Source organism: Macaca fascicularis, chromosome 1 (assembly GCF_037993035.2).
Source record: "Macaca fascicularis isolate 582-1 chromosome 1, T2T-MFA8v1.1".
Lineage (NCBI taxonomy): Eukaryota > Metazoa > Chordata > Mammalia > Primates > Cercopithecidae > Macaca > Macaca fascicularis.
Window position 1 is genome coordinate 224,695,769 of NC_088375.1, and position 20,413 is coordinate 224,716,181.

At 42.2% G+C, this 20,413-nt stretch overlaps 1 protein-coding gene across 8 annotated transcripts in view; it reads right to left on the minus strand.

Moving 5' to 3' along the window:
• UBE4B (ubiquitination factor E4B) overlaps positions 1 to 20,413 on the minus strand; it is a 147,655-nt gene that overhangs the window by 55,070 nt on the left and 72,172 nt on the right. For 6 of the 8 annotated variants that reach the window (XM_074020888.1, XM_074020866.1, XM_005544839.4 and 3 more), the window contains 5 exons: positions 12,337 to 12,478; positions 10,315 to 10,415; positions 7,830 to 7,944; positions 2,628 to 2,711; positions 70 to 126 (listed from right to left, as the gene is read on the minus strand). In XM_074020888.1, the coding sequence (XP_073876989.1) occupies positions 70 to 126; positions 2,628 to 2,711; positions 7,830 to 7,944; positions 10,315 to 10,415; positions 12,337 to 12,478 (499 nt within the window). The remainder of the gene's footprint in view (positions 1 to 69; positions 127 to 2,627; positions 2,712 to 7,829; positions 7,945 to 10,314; positions 10,416 to 12,336; positions 12,479 to 20,413) is intronic. The other 2 variants (XM_074020878.1, XM_045380994.2) reach the window with 1 other exon arrangement.

The window sequence follows — 20,413 nt, forward strand, 5'->3', positions numbered from 1 at the left end:
CTGGAGGAATGCCTTCTGGGTTACGATATATTCACTGAAAACGTGCAAGCCCATCAGGTGAGTGCTTACCAAATTGCACACAGGGTGTGTCTTTCCAAACTTGGTTTCACAGAGCTCACCTAGTGCCTAGAAATAAGATCAGAGTCATTTAAATGCATTTCATCTTAAACTGTCATTTGTAGCATCAAGAAACAGCTTTAACTGCTGCTATAAATGCATTCCCTCTAAAATGGCAGCAGCTTTACTACTTTTTCTGATTAATAAACTAATACACATGCAATGTGAAAAACTGGAAATAAAACAGAAATATAAAATGAAACTCAAAATTACTCAAGCTTTACCCTCAAAGATAACCTCTACTGATATTTTGAGCAACAGTTTTCCAGATATATTTTTGTGTACTGTATCTATCTATATATGTTTATACAAAAAAAAGTTTTTCCACTTCATATCTTTCCATGTCAAAAATATTTATTTCATAAACTTTAGATGGCTCCTCTTGCCAGTGTTAAACATGACTATAAATAATTACAATTTAGTAAGCTATCACATTCAAAACATATTTAAAAGCATAACTTGGTTTCAAGATGTCTAGTACTTTTAAGAATTCCAACACTTTCCTTCAGAGCTCCAACCATCCTAACATTAGAGAACTACAAAAAACACTTTTTAGGGACATAAACATAATTTAACAGACCCACGGTAACTCAATCAAATGTTATTTTAAACAGTTAATTTCCTCTGTGATTCGGACACAGCTCTAGAAGTTGCTACATGAGCTGAAGAGTCCATTTAGGCACTGACACAACGTTGAGATGCCTCTGAGGTTCAGGCAGCCGACTCAGAAGGAAGCATTCTCACTGCCTAGGGCAGGAGTTCACAAACCTGGCTGCATATTAGGATCACATGGGAAGCCTTTGGAAACCCCAATGCCATGCCACACCGCTGGTGAATTAAATCACGAGGTCTGAGGCGGGGAGCCAGGCAGAAACACCTTTAAAGATCCCCAGCTGATTCCAAGGTATGGCACAGCAGCATCCACTGACCTAGAGAATGATCACAATTATTTCTGATTTTAGCTTCAACAGTCTTCCTCTTCCTGCCTCTCATTATCGTACCCTCTCACTCACTGCACCCTCGTTATTATACAAGCATCAATAATGGCACAAAATGAAATCATTGTCTACCACAATGGAGGCCTCTGTCTTTTGACCAAAAGGACATTTTGTTGATATTAGATGCTAAAAGCTCCTCACTGAAACATCAAGCTAATTCACACCACAACCCAAAAGCCAACAATCCCATGAAGGAACATCTACATAATACAGTGATAATTAGTGTTCACTAAAACATTTCATCACTGAACTCAAACAATCAGATTATTTCACTTCCTTTTACCTGCCTAAGGCAGAACAACACATAAAGATTCAAAGAATTTTATCAGGGGCCCTAATAACACGTACGATAGAAAGAGCTCTGGCATAAATCCACTTAAAATTATTTTTTAAAGTAGGAATTCTGGTTTCACCTTCTAAATTCCCAGCATTCTTGTAGCATTTTAGTGTCATGATAGGTTTGAATTTTTTAAATAGATAAATGCACCCTTTGTGCACAGCTCTGTTTTAACATTTATCACAGTATCTGTTCAACTGTTGTGCTGTAGCTCTTATTTTCGCAGATTATAAGTGTCTTGAGGAGAGGGACCTTGTCTTCCTAGCTGCTGTATCCCCAGTGTCTAGCACAGAACAGATCGTCAGTAATGAATTCATGGTATAATGGAATCCAATCAGTGGAATGAGTAAAAGAAATAAATACAGTAAGAAAACAACCATGGTCTCAATTTACATAAGACTTAATTTATACACAGAATAAGTGAATTTCATTTTGATATTTTTTCCTTTATACTTCTGCAATGAAAATATTCAGTAATACTTCAAAATATTTTTCTCTCAAAATTTCAAATAAGCAAATTCAGAACAGAAAAGAGCTTCTAATTTTCATTCTAGTTTCAGCATTTTGACAACATTCAAGACTCCCCATGGGAATCTAGCTGAAGCTTCTGTCCACTACGTATGCCTGCTGTAAGTGCCTTAAAGAGCTAAGCAGATTTCTGCTTCCCAAGTAAAGCCTGCAGATAAGTGTATGACCTTAGGAAACGGCGGGGGGGAGGGGGGGGTTGAACAAGAGAGCTACCCTAAGAGTTTCTGCACAAAGTAAACACATAAAGATAAAATTGTATTCATTTTCTTAGTATGTACAGCTTTGCCTTTTTTATTTGCATTTTTAATAGTTTTTGTTTTTAAGTAACAAAATTTCATCCCAACTATGGTATGCTCATTGCTAGGAGACAGTTATCTTTTTCATAAGCTATACAAAGTACATTGTAATAAGTGCATCACTAACTCCTGTCTAGGACTTGGATAGGTGGAAGATGTACCAGGCTGCTAACTGTCTTCACTGATGCATCTCACTGCACACCAAACACTCTGCATGGCCAACACAGTGATTTCATGTTTTAAATTTGAAAACAAGGTTGATCTCATGGACCTGAAAGAAAAGTATATGTCAAAATAATCTGAAAGAAAAACATCTATTGAATGAGTTAAAGAAAAAGAACAAATTTTTACCATGAGGGGGTATTTAAAGTAGTCACTATCGAGGGAGCACTCTTTGGCAGCAAGAGCCAGGCCTTGTAAAATGGGGATAAATATCTATAAGAAAAAAAACAAAATCAGAAATATAAGTTTAAGAGAATCTAAGAATGGGAAGTATGTCAAATAAGGTGCTAGAACTGAGTGTCCAGGCAATTTCATTCCTTCCCCAGGGAAAAGCTTTTTTGCATATAAAAGTCTAGAATTCAGCCAGAGTGTTGACCTGTTCTTTGACAAGGCTAACCATAAAGTAATACAGCTGAATTCTCCAGAAGTAAGAGGATTTTGGTGAACTCTGATACTCTGATAGGACCCCCGTAATTCAACAAAACCCATACATTTGGAGCCTGTTGAAGGACTCTCCAGGGGTCGTTGCTCTACTCAATTAAATTCTGCATATCTCGGCAACTAATATGTTCTTATATCTATCTATCTATCTATCTATCTATCTATCTATCTATCTATCTATCTTTTTTTTTTGAGACAGAGTCTTGCTCTGTTGCCCAGACTGGAGTGCAATGGTGCAGTCTCGGCTCACTGCAACCTCTGCCTCTGGGGTTCAAGTGATTCTCCTGCCTCAGCCTCCCGAGCAGCTGGAATTACAGGTGCCTGCCACCACACCCGCCTAATTTTTGCATTTTTAGTAGAGACAGGGTTTCACTTTGTTGGCCACGCTGGTTTTGAACTCCTGACCTCGTGATCCACCCGCCTCAGCCTCCCAAAGTGCTGGGATTACAGGCGGGAGCTACCACACCCGGCCCTCTATCAGTAATTTTTAAAAGCCTTTCCCCATTTATTTTGAGGAAAACAAGATAAACAGGCCAACAACGAATATTATTATTACATTAAACTTAATTAAGTTAGAGCAAAGAGCTAGTTGGTGAAGGTTGAAACTGACAAAGAAAGCTTTAGTTAGAAAGCCTTACCTCCACATATAGTGTAATTAATACATTAACCTGCTATTGGCACTTGAAGGAACTCAAATCTGCTTTTATACATTTAGGATTAATACTGGGTAACACCATGCAAGATTTACTCAGTCTAACTCATCTTCAAATTTCACAATGCACTCAGTGATCAACACATTTAGTAAGCTGGTTGGGATTCATGACTAATAACATTAAATAGAAAATGTTGTAAACAGCAGCTGACAATCTGAATGCCAACAAGTTGTAACAGGAGTATACTATGTAGCCACCAGAAAACTTGAAAAATTCCCTTTGGTACTAATTTCATTCCATGATTCTGAGCACCTTAATAGTTTAAAAGAGCACAGTACAAAAAACAGGTGCCCTGGATGACAGAGAGTCTGTGGAGTGTTGTGAGATATCAACACAGCTCTGGAAGAGATCATACTATGGTTTTTGTAATTCCAACAACCAGGGTAGAAGTAACTCGCTCTCATAAGCCAGATAAAAATGGAGAAGTAACACTCAGGTGTGTCATTGGGGAATGCCAACATTGTAATCAAGAAGAAAAGACAGGGCCGGGCGCGGTGGCTCAAGCCTGTAATCCCAGCACTTTGGGAGGCCGAGACGGGCGGATCACGAGGTCAGGAGATCGAGACCATCCTGGCTAACACGGTGAAACCCCGTTTCTACTAAAAAATACAAAAAAAAAAAAAAAAAAAAAAAGAAGAAGAAAAGACAAACAGAAGTTCCAGAATCACCAAAAATTAGCTTCATAATTGGTCATCCTGAAAAATCTCCAAAATTTTTTTCAAGAAGGCTACAAGTAAAATATAATTATACTTTCTTGTATAGTTATCTTTTTGTACAATTAGGGCTTCATTTACAATAGGCAAAATAGCCGGGCGTGGTGGCTCACGCCTGTAATCCCAGCGCTTTGGGAGGCCGACGCGGGCAGATCACGAGGTCAGGAGATCGAGACCATCCTGGCTAACACTGTGAAACCCCGTCTCTACTAAAAATACAAAAAAAAAAAAAATTAGTCAAGTGTGGTGGTGGGCGCCTGTAGTCCCAGCTACTCGGGAGGCTGAGGCAGGAGAATGGCGTGAACCTGGGAGGCAGAGCTTGCAGTGAGCCGAGATTGCGCCACTGCGCTCCCACCTGGGCGACAGAGCGAGACTCCGTCTCAAAAAAAAAACAAAAACAAAAACAAATACAATAGGCAAAATATTACTATGCATAATCTTTTTCTTTTTTTTTTTTTTCAGACAGTTTCACTCTGTTGTACAGGCTGGAGTGCAGTGGCATGATCTCGACTAAATGTAGCCTCCACCACCCGGGTTCAAGAGATTCTCCCGCCTCAGCCTCTCAAGTAGCTGGGACTACAGGCATGCACTACTGTGCCCGGCTAATTTTTTGTATTTTGAGTAGAGACGGGGTTTTGCCATGTTGCATCAGCCTGGTCTCGAACTCCTGAGCTCAGGCGATCCACCTGCCTCGGCCTCCCAAAGTGCTAGGATTACAGGCGTGAGCCACCATGCCTGGCCTGACCCAGATATTATAAATAATTCTTTAATTTTCAAATGAATACTTCCCAGCACTGATTTAAAAATACTGTTAAGTGTCCACCTCCAGTCCTAAATTCGAGCGGCTGTTTATCTGTGAATATTTCTCAAATATTAAAAGGAGGTAGATATTTCAGTCAAAGATTTAATAATTCACATTTGCCACTCTTTTAAGACAAAATGGTAAGTTGCTGTTTTTCAGTTCAACAGCTCGATCCCAGTTATTTCCTTTCTAGATAAAACACATGGTAGCACATAAGAAAAGACAAAGAGTATTCAACACTGAGTCGCTGAAAAGTCAGCAGAAATCTGGGATTAAAAATAAACAGGTCTGGGCCAGGCGCTGTGGCTCACACTTGTAATCCCAGCACTTTGGGAGGCCAAGATGGGTGGATCACTTGAGGCCAAGAGTTCAAGACCAGCCTGGCCAACATGACAAAATCCCGTCTCTACTAAAAATACAAAAATTAGCCAGGCATGGTGGTATACACCTGTAATCCCAGCTACTTGGGAGGCTGAGGCAGGAGAATCACTCGAACCCAGGAGGCGGAGGTTGCAGTGAGCTGAAACTGTGCTGCTGTACTCCAGCCTGGGTAACAGAGAAAGACTCTGCCTCAAAATTAATTAATTAATTAATTAAACAGGTCTGTGGTGGTCATATAACACTGTGAACGTAGTAAATGTCACTGAATTGTACACTTCAAAATGGTGGTTTGAGACCGGGTGTGCTGGCTCACACCTGTAATCCCAGCACTTTGGGAGGCTGAGGCGGACAGATCACCTGACATCAGGAATTCGAGACCAGTCTGGCCAACATGGTGAAACCCCCTCTCTACTAAAAATACAAAAAACTAGCCAGATGTGGTGGCAGGCGCCTGTAATCCCAGCTACTCAGGAGGCTGAGGCAGGAGAATCGCTTGAACCCGGGAGGCGGAGGTTGCGGTGAGCCGAGATCGTGCCATTGCACTCCAACCTGGGCAACAAGAGCAAAACTCCGTCTCAAAAAAAAAAAAAGGTGGTTTGATGTTATATGAATTTCACCTAAATTTCAAAAATGTGGGACTTCTCTGCCCAAAGCTGGTGATGAGGAAACAACCAAACGAAACACACACAGAGGTCATTTCCTCTTGTGTAAGTCTGTTTAGAATAAAGTAGGCTCAATATACCCCTGTCAGCTGGTCACTGGGCTGATTTTATATAGAGAGAACGACTCGATTCCTCAAATGATATCTTCTTGAATAGGAAAAGTATTCTAATTACTACCTATTACCTCTCTAATGTAGTGCATCACTTAAACCTTCCAAGACAGTAACTTTTTTTTTTTTTTTTTTTTTGAGACAGAGTCTTGCTCTGTCGCCCAGGCTGGAAAGCAGTGGCGTAATCTCGGCTCACTGTAAGCTCGTCTCCTGGGTTCAAGCAATTCTCCCACCTCAGCCTCCCAAGTAGCTGGGATTATAGGAGCCTGTCACCATGCCCAGCTAATTTTTGCATTTTTAGTAGGGACAGGGTTTCACCACATTGGTCAGGCTGGTCTCGAACTCCTGACCTCAGGCGATCCACCCGCCTCAGCCTCCCAAAGTGCTGGGATTACAGGCATGAGCCACCGTGCCTGGTTGACAGTGATTTATTTTCCTTAGAGTTCACTTATCCTTCTAGAGAAGAAAAGGTCACTATGCTGCCATTCATATTTCCATTAGTCAGTAAGATTATCATTTAAGATAAACAGTCAGTGAATTCCAGACAGAGTACACAACACTAACTGGAATTTTTATTCTTGGATCCTGGCTGCTTCTTTTACAAATATTTTGAAGCCTGCTGAAAACACAATTCTCAAGAATTCAAAGGTTTTAAAATTAACCGTTATAAATAATCTAAGGTATAAAACAGAGTGAAAGGAATCATACCAATTATAGCTATTGCCTCTGTTATTCTCTGTAGTCACAAAAAAGGAAGTGATGATACAGCAAACTGTAAGAAAATTTGATAGAAACCCTTTCATCAGGGAAAAAACTTGTGTGAAAGCTGCTAAGGCAAAGGGCTTATTTTCCCAAACAGGTCCTTCCAACAGTAATGTTAACGACAAAGTTTTACCTCGGAAGAAACCTTCAAGACTACGCACACAGCTTTATTTTTAAGCACTACATATCCGCATTTTCACTTGGCTTTACACAATGAGATACCAAAACAATGTATAAACACCAAATGAAACAATTAGGAAGATATGAGACATCTTTCCTAGTGGGAAGAAGACAAAAAGATTCTATATGGCATGCAGGCTGCCAATGAGCTAATATGGTCACTAAGTTATAAATCTTACAAACTCAGAGAATGAATTTTTGACACTACTTATCTGGCAGATGCACATCATGCCTTATGCTGTCTCTGGGTATTCTTGTTTCAAAAGCTCTTTGAAATCAGGAACGGGGCCTTATATATTTTTTTCATATTGCCCGAAGCATCTAGCGTAGACCTTGTTTAAAAGATAGATGTTTGACTCATTTGTTGAAATGGGCACATGATTTGAAAAATGCAGCTGTCAATCCGATTTCCTCAAAAGAATATTGGGTAGGCCTTCTCTCTAAGCAAGTAACACATGGATGTGCGAATTCAGGCAAGAATTTTCAATGTATGGTGTATTCAGAAATTAGCCTCGGCATAGAGGCTCTCAGGCTAAAATTTGCAAGAGCAAACTCATACGACCGTACCTGCTTGAACACTTCTTCATCCTGGTGAGTGGTTCTCACCAGTTCCTGAATGAAGCCATATGGGAGATTCCTACACAGCATATACGGCACTAGGAAGGACGGCTGCTGCAAGGACCTGTGGACCCATGAACATTAGGGACGGTGATGAAGTCAACTCACTACAGAGGCACGTGAAATGTCATGTCAGCAACAACTGCCCAGTCAAAAGTCAAACTTCACATCTCCCACATATTCTGCAAAATAGTTTCAGGCAAAAGCTAACCCTTCTTACCAATAGTAATCACTTTTTGGTCTTTTTCATGAGAAACTATGGGAAGTTTCAAAGAATTCATCTTTTCCTACACAGAGCCCTTTAAAAATGAAGCACTGAGAAAAGGAAGCATGGCCAGGCACAGTGGCTCATGCCTGCAATCCCAGCACTTTGGGAGGCCGAGGTGGGAGAATCACTTGAGGCCCAGAGTTGAAGACCAGTCTGGGCAACATAGGAAGACTCTGTCTCTACAAAAAATGAAAATATCAACTGAACAAGATGGTGTGTGCCTGGAGTCCTGGCTACTTGGAAGGCTGAGGCAGGAGGACTGCTTGAGCCCAGGAGTTTGAAGTTATAGTGAGCACTCCAGTCTAGGCAACAGAGTGAGATCCTGTCTCTTAAAAAAATAATAATAATAAAAATAAATAAATAAAAAATAAGTATTATATGTTTTGTTGTTATTGTTGTTTGTTTTTTTTAAGAGACAGAGTCTCGCTCTGCTGCCCAGGCTGCAGTGCAGTGGCGTGATCTCGGCTCACTGCAACCTCCACCTCCCAGGTTCAAGCGATTCTTCTGCCTCAGCCTCCTGAGTAGCTGCTACAGGTGCCCGCCACCACACCCAGCTGATTTTTGTATTTTTAGTAGAGAAGGGGTTTCACTGTGTTCGTCCCAAACTCCTGACCTCAGGTGATCACCTGCCTCGGCCTCCCAAAGTGCTGGGATTACAGGTATGAGCCCCCACACCTGGCCGCATTATATGTTTCTTTTACTTCTTTATGCCTCATCTAAATTGGGGGAAAAAAAGATTAGTAGTGGCTGAGGACTTAATAATTTTAATCAAGGAACATTTTTTAAAGTTTTGGTACATGTATATAATTTTCCCTCTTTTTGAAAAGTTTCAAAAATATATGGTTGTGGTATACAAAATAACATTAAGAACACCTAGTATAAATAAAATGTAACGTTATGTTTGTGAACTTTATTTTATTTATTTATTATTATTATTATTTTTTGAGACAGTCTTGCTCTGTCACCCAGGCTGGAGTTAAGTGGCATAATCTCGGCTCACTGCAACCTCCACCTCCCAGGTTCAAGTGATTCTCATGCCTCAGCCTCCCCAGTAGTTGGGATTACAGGTGCGTGCCACCATGCCCAGATAATTTTTTGTATTTTTAGTAGAGACAGGGTTTCATCATGTTGCCTAGGCCGGTCCTGAAGTCCTGAGCTCAGGCAATCTGTCTGCCTCAGCCTCCCAAAGTGCTAGGATTATAGGCGTGAGCCTGGACTGTAAACTTTTCTTTTTTTTTTTTTTTTAATTTTTATTTTTTGAGACAGAGTTCTGCTCTATCACTCAGGCTGCAGTACAGCGGCATGATCTCGGCTTACTGCAACCTCCACCTTCTGGGTTCAAATGATTCTCTGGCCTCAGCCTCCCAGGTAGCTGGGATTACAGGCATGCACCACAACGCCCAGCTAAGGTTTTTGTATTTTTAGTAGAGACTGAATTTCGCCATGTTGGCCAGGCCAGTCTCAAACTCCTGATCTCAGGTGATCCGCCGGCCTTGGCCTCCCAAAGTGCTGGGATCACAGGCGTGTGTCACCACACCTGGCCAAAACTTTTAAATGTAAACTTTTTCCTTTAGATTTTTTTTATATAAAAGAAATGAAATATACATCCTTTTTAAAAACTTGCTACCTTTAGAAGACTGAGAGACAAAGAAAAAAAAATTTAAAAAACAAAGTAAAAACAAAAAATTTGCAACCTTTATAGAATCCTCAGAAACAATGTAGCACTTCGGTTGATTCCTAAACTATCCAATCCATTACTATCCTTTATCACTCAATAACAGAAATTGACCAGTTATACATGGAAGGTGATGATCCACACATTTATCAAATACTTCCACCACCAACTTCAGGCAGTTGCTGTACAGTCAGTTACTAATTTTCTGCCTTGCTTGTCCACATATTTCAACAATGGTCTATTTCAAAAAGCAGGCAGAATTCTTAAAACATAACTCATTTCTTTTTAAAATATGCTTTGTACTACTTTAGAAGATGAGGAAAAAAGGAGCGTTTATTTTCATGGTATTTTAGAGAAGGAAAGGGATCTTCATTTTACAGGTGAGGAAGGGAGTTATCCAAGGTGGTGCAAGAATGGCCGGAGAGCCTGATGTCCGCTGATGGCTAGGGCCTTCTGCCAGCTAATGTCAAGCACGTCACGGGTCTTCATACCTGGGCTGTGTTAGGGAGCCTTGTAGTACTAAAGCAGTATGGGATATGCACTGTGAGCGGATGTTGCTCAGAAGCTGGCTGACTGCTGGCTGGCTGCACATCTGAAAAGGAAAGGTGGAAGTGAGGACAACAAGAAACAAACAATACAATTTCATGCTGTTAAAAACAAGAGTTAAAAGGGAGGGACCATCAGTAAACAGCATGCTTTCCTCTTCCTTTATTCTTAGTGAACGAACTATAGTAACTGTGCCTTCCAAGTATACTGCCTCTGCAGAAATTGATGTCAGAGAAGAAAGAAGTGTAAGTTTGAGGTGATCAAATTTATACTTAAGAAGCTTGGAGGCCGGGCGCGGTGTCTCACACCTGTAATTCCAGCACTTTGGGAGGCCAAGGCGAGCAGATCACTTGATGTCAGAAGTTTAAGACTAGCCTGGGCCAGGCGCGGTGGCTCACGCCTGTAATCCCGGCACTTTGAGAGGCCGAGACAGGCAGATCACAAGGTCAGGAGATTGACGTCATCCTGGCCAACATGGTGAAACCCCGTCTCTACTAAAAGACAAAAAATTAGCCAGACATGGTGGTGCACGCCTATAGTCCCAGCTACTCGAGAGGCTGAGGCAGGGGAATCACTTGAACCCAGGAGGCAGAGATTGCAGTGAGCCGAGATTGTGACACTGCACTCCAGCCTGGCGACAGAGCAAGGCTCCATCTCAAAAAACAAAAACAAAAAAAAACCCAAAAAAACCACAACCTGGCCAACATGGTGAAACCCCATCTCTACTAAAAAAATATAAAAATTAGCTGGGTGTGCTGGGCGGGGTGGTTCACGCTTGTAATCACAGCACTTTGAGAGGCCAAGGTGGGAGGATCACTTGAGGTCAGGAGTTCGAGACCAGCCTCACTAACACGGAGAAACCCCATCTCTACTACAAATACAAAATTAGCCAGGCATGGTGGCTCATGCCTGTAATCCCAGCTACTCGGGAGGCTGAGGCAGGAGAATCACTTGAACCTGGGAGGTGGAGGTTGCAGTGAGCCAAGATTGTGCCATTTTACTCCAGGCTGGGCAGCAAGAGTGAAACTCTGTCTCAAAAAAAAAAAAAAAAAAAAAAAAAAAATTAGCTGGGGGTGGTGGCAGGTGCCTGTAATCCCAGCTACTGGGGAGGGGAGGCAGGAGAACTGCTTGAACCCAGGAGGTGGAGGATGAGTGAGCTGAGATAGCGCCACTGCACTCCAGCCTGGGTGACAGAGCAAGACTCCGTCTCAAAAAACAAAAAAACAAAAAACCTTGAAGACATGCCCACTCATTTTGCTTCCACTAAGGTTAAGTACAGCAAAGCCCAAAGAAGGCCCTTTACAAATATGAAACTAACCAGTGGACAACAGGTTCGTTTCTAATGTAAAACTAAAATCAGAAAATGAAATAGGAATAAAATGATGAAACAATGAAGCCAGTCAAGAGAAATGATGGGAAAAGGGTAGCTTACTGAGTTTAAACCCAGCTTTGCAACTTATTATTTATGTGATTCTGGACAAGTATTTAATCTCTCTGAGAGTTATCTGCTTAGTCATACCTTGGAAAAAGAATGCCTATGTCATACCGGGTTCCACTGCACTAACAGAGCAACTGTGAGGATACAAGCTAATGTCGACCTGGCCCAGTCCTTGGCAATCTACAGAGGCTCCATAATGTTGGTTATTATAACCTACCAGCAGAATTATCAGGGCCATATGAGTCACTGGCGGTACCCAGCTACAGTGTGGTCAAGAGAGGACTCTGAAGCCAGGCCATCTAGGTTCACACCTTGGCCCTGTCTCCACTAGAATGTGAGTTCCACGAGGGCAGGAAGCTCTGTTTTGTTCATCGACACATCCTAAGTTCCTAGTACTGTGCCTGGCACATGGCAAACGCTCGATAATTACTTTACTAATTGAATAAATGAATGAATGCTCCAGGCATGGGGATAATCAAACAAATAACTAGGCTTTTTTTTTTTTGTAAGTTAATGCATTTCATATTACCTTTGGTGCTTTTTTTTCCTCTATTCCAACTCGGTCGAAACACTCGATGAGGTAGTTCAGCATATCTGTCTCTTTGCAGGTTTCAATGGTGAAATGGTCACTGTAGGAATCCCAATTACTTGCTCCACCAGAGGCTCCCAAACTTTAGAGAAGATAAAAAGAAATTATGATTCTTATCTCTTGAATATTTTTGGCAGAGTTTGCATTTCTGCAGCAGAAAGCCTGTTAGGATCCCTGCACACATAACAAAGCACAAACACCCATGCTGCCAAGATCCACCCTGACTGCTCGTTTTACCTGCTCCAAAGCCAACAACAGTAACTTTTAGTAACATTTTAGGGACCTAAGAAGGGTTGCTTCTTACTGCAGGTGGCAACTTATAAAACCAGAAGCACTAAGAACTGGTACCAAGTGTTAAACATTGGAAGGGACATCACAGGTCCTTTAACCAAAAAGAATGGCATCACTCAGAGAACTGTAGGTTAAAGCCAGACTATGCTACTGCTGTAATCGAATTCTTTAGGGGAGAAGTTATAAGGGACTAACAAAATAGCCCTCATGTTTGTGACTTCCACCATGGATCTCAAAAGCCCTCATCTAACATTTGGCAATAGAACCAGAGGTTAAAAAACTCTCCAGTTAGGAGGAGACATGAACATATTTGCTATCAACATAAAAACTCCAAAACTATCAGTGAAAAAGGTAAAGTAGCAGAATAAAAGACAAAACAAAAATATTGTACTAGGAGTAACCATACGTAGGTTCCAGTCTCAAGCCCACTGCTTACTTGTTACCTGAACCTAGAACCTCTATCTCTTTTGCAGTGGGGTTTTAATGAAATAAAGTGGAGGTACTCTGTAAAATATCAGCAGTATACACTGTGAAGCACTGTTATGTTAGTAATAACTATCCTCTGAGACAAAAACCAAACATAATCACAAGAGTTAAATTTGAGGAAATTAAACAAAGTTAAAATCAACCACTGACAGGCCACATAATGAATCTGGTGTTTAATTCACAAACTGATTTGATATACATAAAAGACACATAGGGATTAATTACAACAAAGGGAAAAGTAAGGAGTACTGAAATGAAGAAAATGAGGAAACATAAACTTAGCAAAAAAACTACACATAGAAGATGATAAAGGATGAGAATATGGCCGGGCATGGTGACTCATGCCTGTAATCCCAGCACTTTCAAAGGCCAAGGCAGGTGGATCACTTGAGGCCAGGAGTTCAAGACCAGCCTGACCAACAGGGCGAAACCCCGTTTCTACTAAAAATACAAAAATTTGTTGGGCGTGGTGGCACACGTCTGTAATCCCAGCCACTTAGGAGGCTAAGGCACAAGAATCACTTGAACGTGGGAGGAGGCTGTTGCAGTGATCCAAGATCATGCCACTGCACTCCTGCCTGGGTGACAGAGAGAGACGCTGTCCTAAAAAAGAAGAAAAAAAGTATGGGAACATCAGGAATGTGAGAGACACACCCCTACTTAAACCCAGGACACACAATTAATGTCTAGAAACTAACAGGACCAAGAGGAATTGACATGTTTTACAGACAGATAGATATGCATAACTAATTTTGGAACACATTTGGAACATATGCGCCACATAACAACATTTCACTCTATGATGGACCAAATATACCACAGTGGTCCCACAAGGTTATAATGCCATATTTTGACTGTATCTTTTCTATGTTTAGATATGCTTAGATACACAAATACTCACCATAATTGGCATAATCATCGAATTGCCTACAGTGTTCAGTACACTAACATGCTGTACAGGTTTATAGCCTAAGAGAAACAGGCTATATACAACAGGCTATATATAATGCCTAGGTGTGTAGTAGGCTGTATGATCTAGGTTTGTGTAAGTATATTCTATGCTGTTCACACAATGACCAATCCGCCTAATGATGCATTTCTCAGAATGTATCCCTGTCATTAAGAGACACATGTCTATATGGACATCATTGTCCTTAGACTTTTGGAAAGATATACATAATTGACCTTGGAATAAAGGTATGCTATTGGCCAAGTGCAGTGGCTGATGCCTGTAATCCCAGCACTTTGGGAGGCTGAGGCAGGTGGATCACTTGAGGTACAGGAGTTCAAGACCAGCCTGACCAACATGGTGAAACCCTATCTCTACTAAAAATACAGAAAACTTAGCCGAGTGTGGTGGCACGTGTCTGTAATTCCAGCTACTTGGGAGGCTGAGGCAGGAGAATCTCTTGAACCCGGGAGGCGGAGGCTATAGTAAGCTGAGATTGCACCACTGCACTCCAGCCTGGGCATGAGAGCAACTATGATATTGGCTGGGCATGGTGGCTCATGCCTGTAATCCCAGCACTTTTTTTTTGAGATGGAGTCTCGCTCTGTTGCCCAGGCTGGAGTGTAGTGGCACCATCTTGGCTCACTGCAAGCTCCGCCTCCCAGGTTCCCGCCATTCTTCTGCCTCAGCCTCCCAAGTAGCTGAGACTGCAGGCGCCCTCCACCATGCCTGGCTAACTTTTGTATTTTTAGTAGAGACAGGGTTTCACCATGTTGGCCAGGACGGTCTCAATCTCCTACCTCATGATCCACCCACTTCGGCCTCCCAAAGTGCTGGGATTACAGGCATAAGCCACCGTGTCTGGCTGCAAAGCATCTTATGTTTGATGTCAATAGGTCCTTACCAGCTGCCAGGCCTCAGTCTGATGCAGCACCCACAGCCAGCATGTGAGCGTGCATGTGAACTCAGCATGCTTAGATGGTGCTGGCTCATGTAACTGCCACTGAAATTATTCCCATTCCTGGCAATACATCCTACTTCATTTTAACTTAAATGTGAAACCCTCACTGCCACTTGAAATATTTTCACAAACCGTTCACTAACACATGAAAAGTGACAATGTATGTAGAAGACTATGTAGACGATTGCTTTTCTTGTGCCAGGCAATGCAAGGAAAGGCACTCAGGATATATCAGAGAATTTTCAAAAGAGGTCAGTGTGTTTTGGTGATTGATATGGTTGCGATGTCTATCCCCTCCAAATCTCATGTTGAAATGCAGTCTCCAGTGTTGGGGCAGGGCCTAGCGGGAGGTGACTGGTTTTGTGATTGATATGGTTGCGATGTCTGTCCCCTCCAAATCTCAAAACAAAACAAAACAAAAAATAAATATTTCTTTTTTTTTTTTTTTTTTTGACGGAGTCTCACTCTGTCGCCGGGCTGGAGTACAGTGGCCAGATCTCAGCTCACTGCAAGCTCCGCCTCCCGGGTTTACGTCATTCTCCTGCCTCAGCCTCCCGAGTAGCTGGGACTACAGGCGCCCGCCACCTCGCCCGGCTAGTTTTTTGTATTTTTTTAGTAGAGATGGGGTTTCACTGTGTTAGCCAGGATGGTCTCGATCTCCTGGCCTCGTGATCCGCCCGTCTCGGCCTCCCAAAGTGCTGGGATTACAGGCTTGAGCCACCGCGCCCGGCCAAAATAAATATTTCTAAATGTTTAAAGTAGTATTTCGTATTTTCCCTCAGCTGTTACAAAATTCATGATGCTTTTACAACTGTGACATCCTAAAATCTTGGAAATATGTCATATTTAAGTCCTAAGAGCATCTAGAAAATTATACCTCCCTCTGGGAGAATATGCAAACCATTTTCTGATAACTACATTAGCAGTCCAATGTAACCAAGTAATTACTTCACATAATAGAAACAGAGCTGCATCCTTCTGAAAACACAATGAAAATGTACCTAGAGATTACACGTGCATCAGATCTGTGCAGACTGAATCCCATTTTAAATGCGCCAATAAAATTTGCTCTTAAAGGGACTCTGTTTCGGTCTCTTCTATAATTACCCTCCCATTTACTGACTTCTCAAATGCAGGCTTTGGAATTTGCATTTTCTTTTTGTTTTTTTGAGAGAGTCTTGCTCTGTCACCCAGGCTGGAGTGCAGTGGTGTGATCTTGGCTCACTGTAACCTCTGCCTCCCAGGTTCAAGTGAATTCTCCTGCCTCAGCCTCTCTAGCCTCCTGACCTCAAGTGATCCGCCCACCTCGGCCCCCCAAAGTGCTGGGATTACAGGTGTGAGCCACCATGCCTGGCCTTGCATTTTCTAGTAGCAAGGCAAAGTCAGAGTTGTGCAGGTTTAAGCACCATAAATTCATTTAACAAATGTTGCTAATGGACGTCCTGCGTTCTAGGCACTGCTGTAGGTCCTGGAATAGTGCATGGAACCAGGCAGATGAAGAGCGATGGCGTGCGTGCGTGGGTGCATGTGTGTTCTATATGTGCATGTGTGTTCTATATAATGTTGGAGACAATGAAGTCAGTGGCCACCCTCTATAGACCTGAGGAGAGTGAGGGAGCTGGCCATACAGCTATCTAGCAGGAGAGTGGTCCGAAGGGGAGAAACAAGTACAAAAGCCTAAGGCAGGAGGGAGTATTATGTGCAAAGAACAGGAGTCCAGTATACGCGCTAGGGGAAGTAGGCGAGTAGAGGGAGATTAAGTTAGAATGGGGCATGTATGTGCATGTGTACTTGATGTGGGGGTGTGTGTGTAGTGTGTGGTGTGTGTGTGTAGTATGTGGAGTGTACATGAGATGCAGGACCTTGTAGACCATGGTCAGAGGCTTTGGATTTTACTCTGTGTGAGAAGGGAAATCACTGGGGGATCTTAGGGATAGACATGGTGGAAAGATCGTGTGTGTGTGTGTGAGAGAGAGAAAGAAAGAGAGAGAGACAGGGTTTCACTCTTATCACCCAGGCTGGTGTGCAGTGGCATGATCATTACTCACTGCAGCCTCTAACTCCTGGGCTCAGGCAAGCCTCCCACCTCAGCCTCCAAAGTGCTTGCCACTGTGCCCAGCCAGAAAGATTTCTTTTCCACTGTTTCTATGTTTCAACCCCAAGCAGTGACCATCAGCAAAAACAGGAGGGTGAATGTCAACGTTTTTCACTATTCACTAATTTTCCCTTTCTCTACTCGTATAAGGCTCATGACATTCAAGATTTGACCTCCTTCACTGAAATATCTATAGTTAAAAAACAAACACAAAACCACCAAATTTCTTTCTAGTCATCAACTTCCTAAGAAACAATTAGAAACATTTTCCTTAGGATAACTTCTATGGTATCTTTATCACAGGGTAATTCTTTTTTTTTTTTTTCCAGATCAACTTCCAGCTTTTGTTTATTGATTTTTATTAACTTTCATTTTAGGTTTGGGGGTACATATGAAGGTTTGTTACACAGGTAAATTCCTGTTAAGGAGGCTTGCTGTACAGATTATTTCATCACCCATGCATTAAGCCCAGCACCCAACAGTTATCTCTTCACAGACGGTAATTCTCACTTCACTCCCTTATGCCACTCCCGCAAAAAGCAGTTCCTTATAACTCAAACAGTTCTTTTCTCAGAAGTCTGCAAAACATTACAGAAGGAATGTTTTACCTTTTTAAAATTAATCCTTATCATCACCCTTATAAATACTTAACATATAAATGTATGTCCCAACTACTTCCAAAAAGATTTGTAAGACATCGAATCCACTGGGCCAGCAGATGGAGAAAGTGATCCAACCCCTGATGATTCTTTCTTCTGTGACATTAGTCTTACCAGGCAAGGAGGGGGTGTTAAAATTGCTTACTTCAGAGTAAACAAAATTCTGGGAAGATCAATTAGAAAGGGGGAAGGAAAATACTATTTCTTTGCTGACTGCTCAAAGTAACATGGTTTTGGTTGTACGCAGTGGCTCACGCCTGTAATCCCAGCACTTTGGGAGGCTGAGGCAGGCAGATCACCTGAAGTCAGGAGTTTGAGACTTTGGGAGGCCAAGCTGGGCAGTTTAACCTGAGGTCTGGAGTTTGAGACCACCCTGGCCAACATGGTGAAACTCTGTCTCTACTAAAAATACAAAAATTAGCCAGGTGTGGTGGCATGTGCCTGTAATCCCAGCTACTTGGGAGGCTGAGGCACTAGAATTGCTTAAACCTAGGAGGTGGCGGCTGCAGTGAGCCGAGATCGCTCCACTGCACTCCAGCTTGGGTGACAAAGTGAGATTCTGTCTCAAAAAAAAAAAAAAAAAAAAAAAAAAAAAAAAGTAACAAGGTTTTTTACTAGCTGTCCTTGGCTCTGATCCTACTTAGAAGAACCCTAAGTTCTTCTATTTGTTTACATAGTTGTTACGTATTTTTACCCATGCTTTGGCATTCTTTTTTATATCAACTAAGAACCAGTAAGTTGCCAAAATCTGGATGATCACAGTTCATTGTAACAGCCAACAAGGGACATACCAACTGACTAGGATGGCATTTTGTAATTAAGGAGCGAAATGCCGGCACTTCCTTGCCAAAGGAACCGAGTAGATGCACAGACTCTCAGAAGCAAAAACAGTAGTAAGGAACAAGAACAAACAAAATCTGTTTGGGTGAAAATGGAAAAGTGGGTGTCAGCACGGTGTGGTGGTGAAGAACGTGAGTCTGGATTCAGGATGCTCGAGTCTGAATGTATTTCTGTGACTTTGACCCTCTTGTCCATCCCCCCCTACACCACCCACTCTCCCCCGCCCATTCCCCCCCGCCACCACTTCCTCACAGCAGGCTATAGCGAGGAGTAAAGGGGCTGATGCATGGCCAGTGCTGCACCATATCTGGCGCACAATGCTCCATAAGCTATTTGCAGCTATTTTTATACACTTGGTTATTCCTCCTAGTAGGGAGAGAATTTAGATCTGAGGCAAGGTTGGGGTGTTAGAAGTCCAGAAAGAGCGGTATTAGTAAAAGCAGCACACAATCTGATATGGTTGTTAGAGAAAGTCACAACTAAATAGGCCAGGGAGAGAGAATTTTTCCCACAGAAAATGTACAGTAAAACAGATAACACAGCACTTTCACTATGTGGAAACTGATTCCTAGGAAGGATGCCTGCTTTTTTACTACAATCATGCAATAGGATTTTATCTACATGAAAAAGACACTTTCACCTTTGGGAAATTTACTTGAAAAATGGTGATAAAGTGTTCAACGTAATACAAATATCAACCTTCCTGAATCAATATTCAACCTTGTATCAACATTCCTGTCCCTTTATATATTCCCTAATGATTCTTCTGAACACCATCGAATTGAATGAAGTATACCTAACTCCTACTGCAGTCTCTATTTATAGCCTGGAGTTATTTTTGAACAGTGCTAGGCACAAACACCAACTCAGTCCAGAGGAAACTTCGATTTAAGAGCAAAATTGTAAGACAATGAGTCAGAGGATTAGAAAGAAGGTGCTATTATATTCTCTTGCTCAAAGTCACCTACACAACCCAAGTAGTGTTTTCCACTCGGTTTCCAGGGGTAAACATTTAGCAATATCCGGAACTATGTTTCAGCCTCTGCGGTCATTTCAAAGGCTCTATAAACAAATGGGGTCTGGCTTCACTGAGGTCCAGGAGGTGCTAAGAGAAATTTAAGGCTAGACATGAAAGCAGAGTCACAGTTACTATACCAGACAGTATGACCTCATATGTTCTTCGATGGATTGCCCAGACTGAGCTCAATGAGGGTGAACGGGGAGGTGGGGGAGGCCAGGAGGGGGTGGGAAGGGAACACACACACACACACACACACACACACACACACAGCCCTCCCTCAAATCCCAGCCCCTCTCCCATTACTAAATAGCAGCAATCCATGCAACTGTACTTAAGCAAACATGCCTCAGAGAGTACAAGTTGTCATATCTGGTAGTTCACAATAACATTCTTGCAACAAATGAAGGGTCCTTCATTTTAGATCTAAAGGCGGATAACCTTGATGACTGATCTTTAATCTGTTTTCATGCTTTTGCAAAATGATTATACACAAAGTTGTCCTCCAAACTTGCCAGGCGACAACTCTGAAAATTCTCAGGCCAGGCGCAGTGGCTCACTCCTGTAATCCCAACACTTTGGGAGGCCAAGGCGGGCAGATCACTTGAAGTCAGGAGTTCGAGACCAGTCTGGCCAACCTGGCGAAACCCCGTCTCTAATAAAAATACAAAAATTAGCCAAGCATGGTGGCGGGTGCCTGTAATCCCAGCCACTTGGA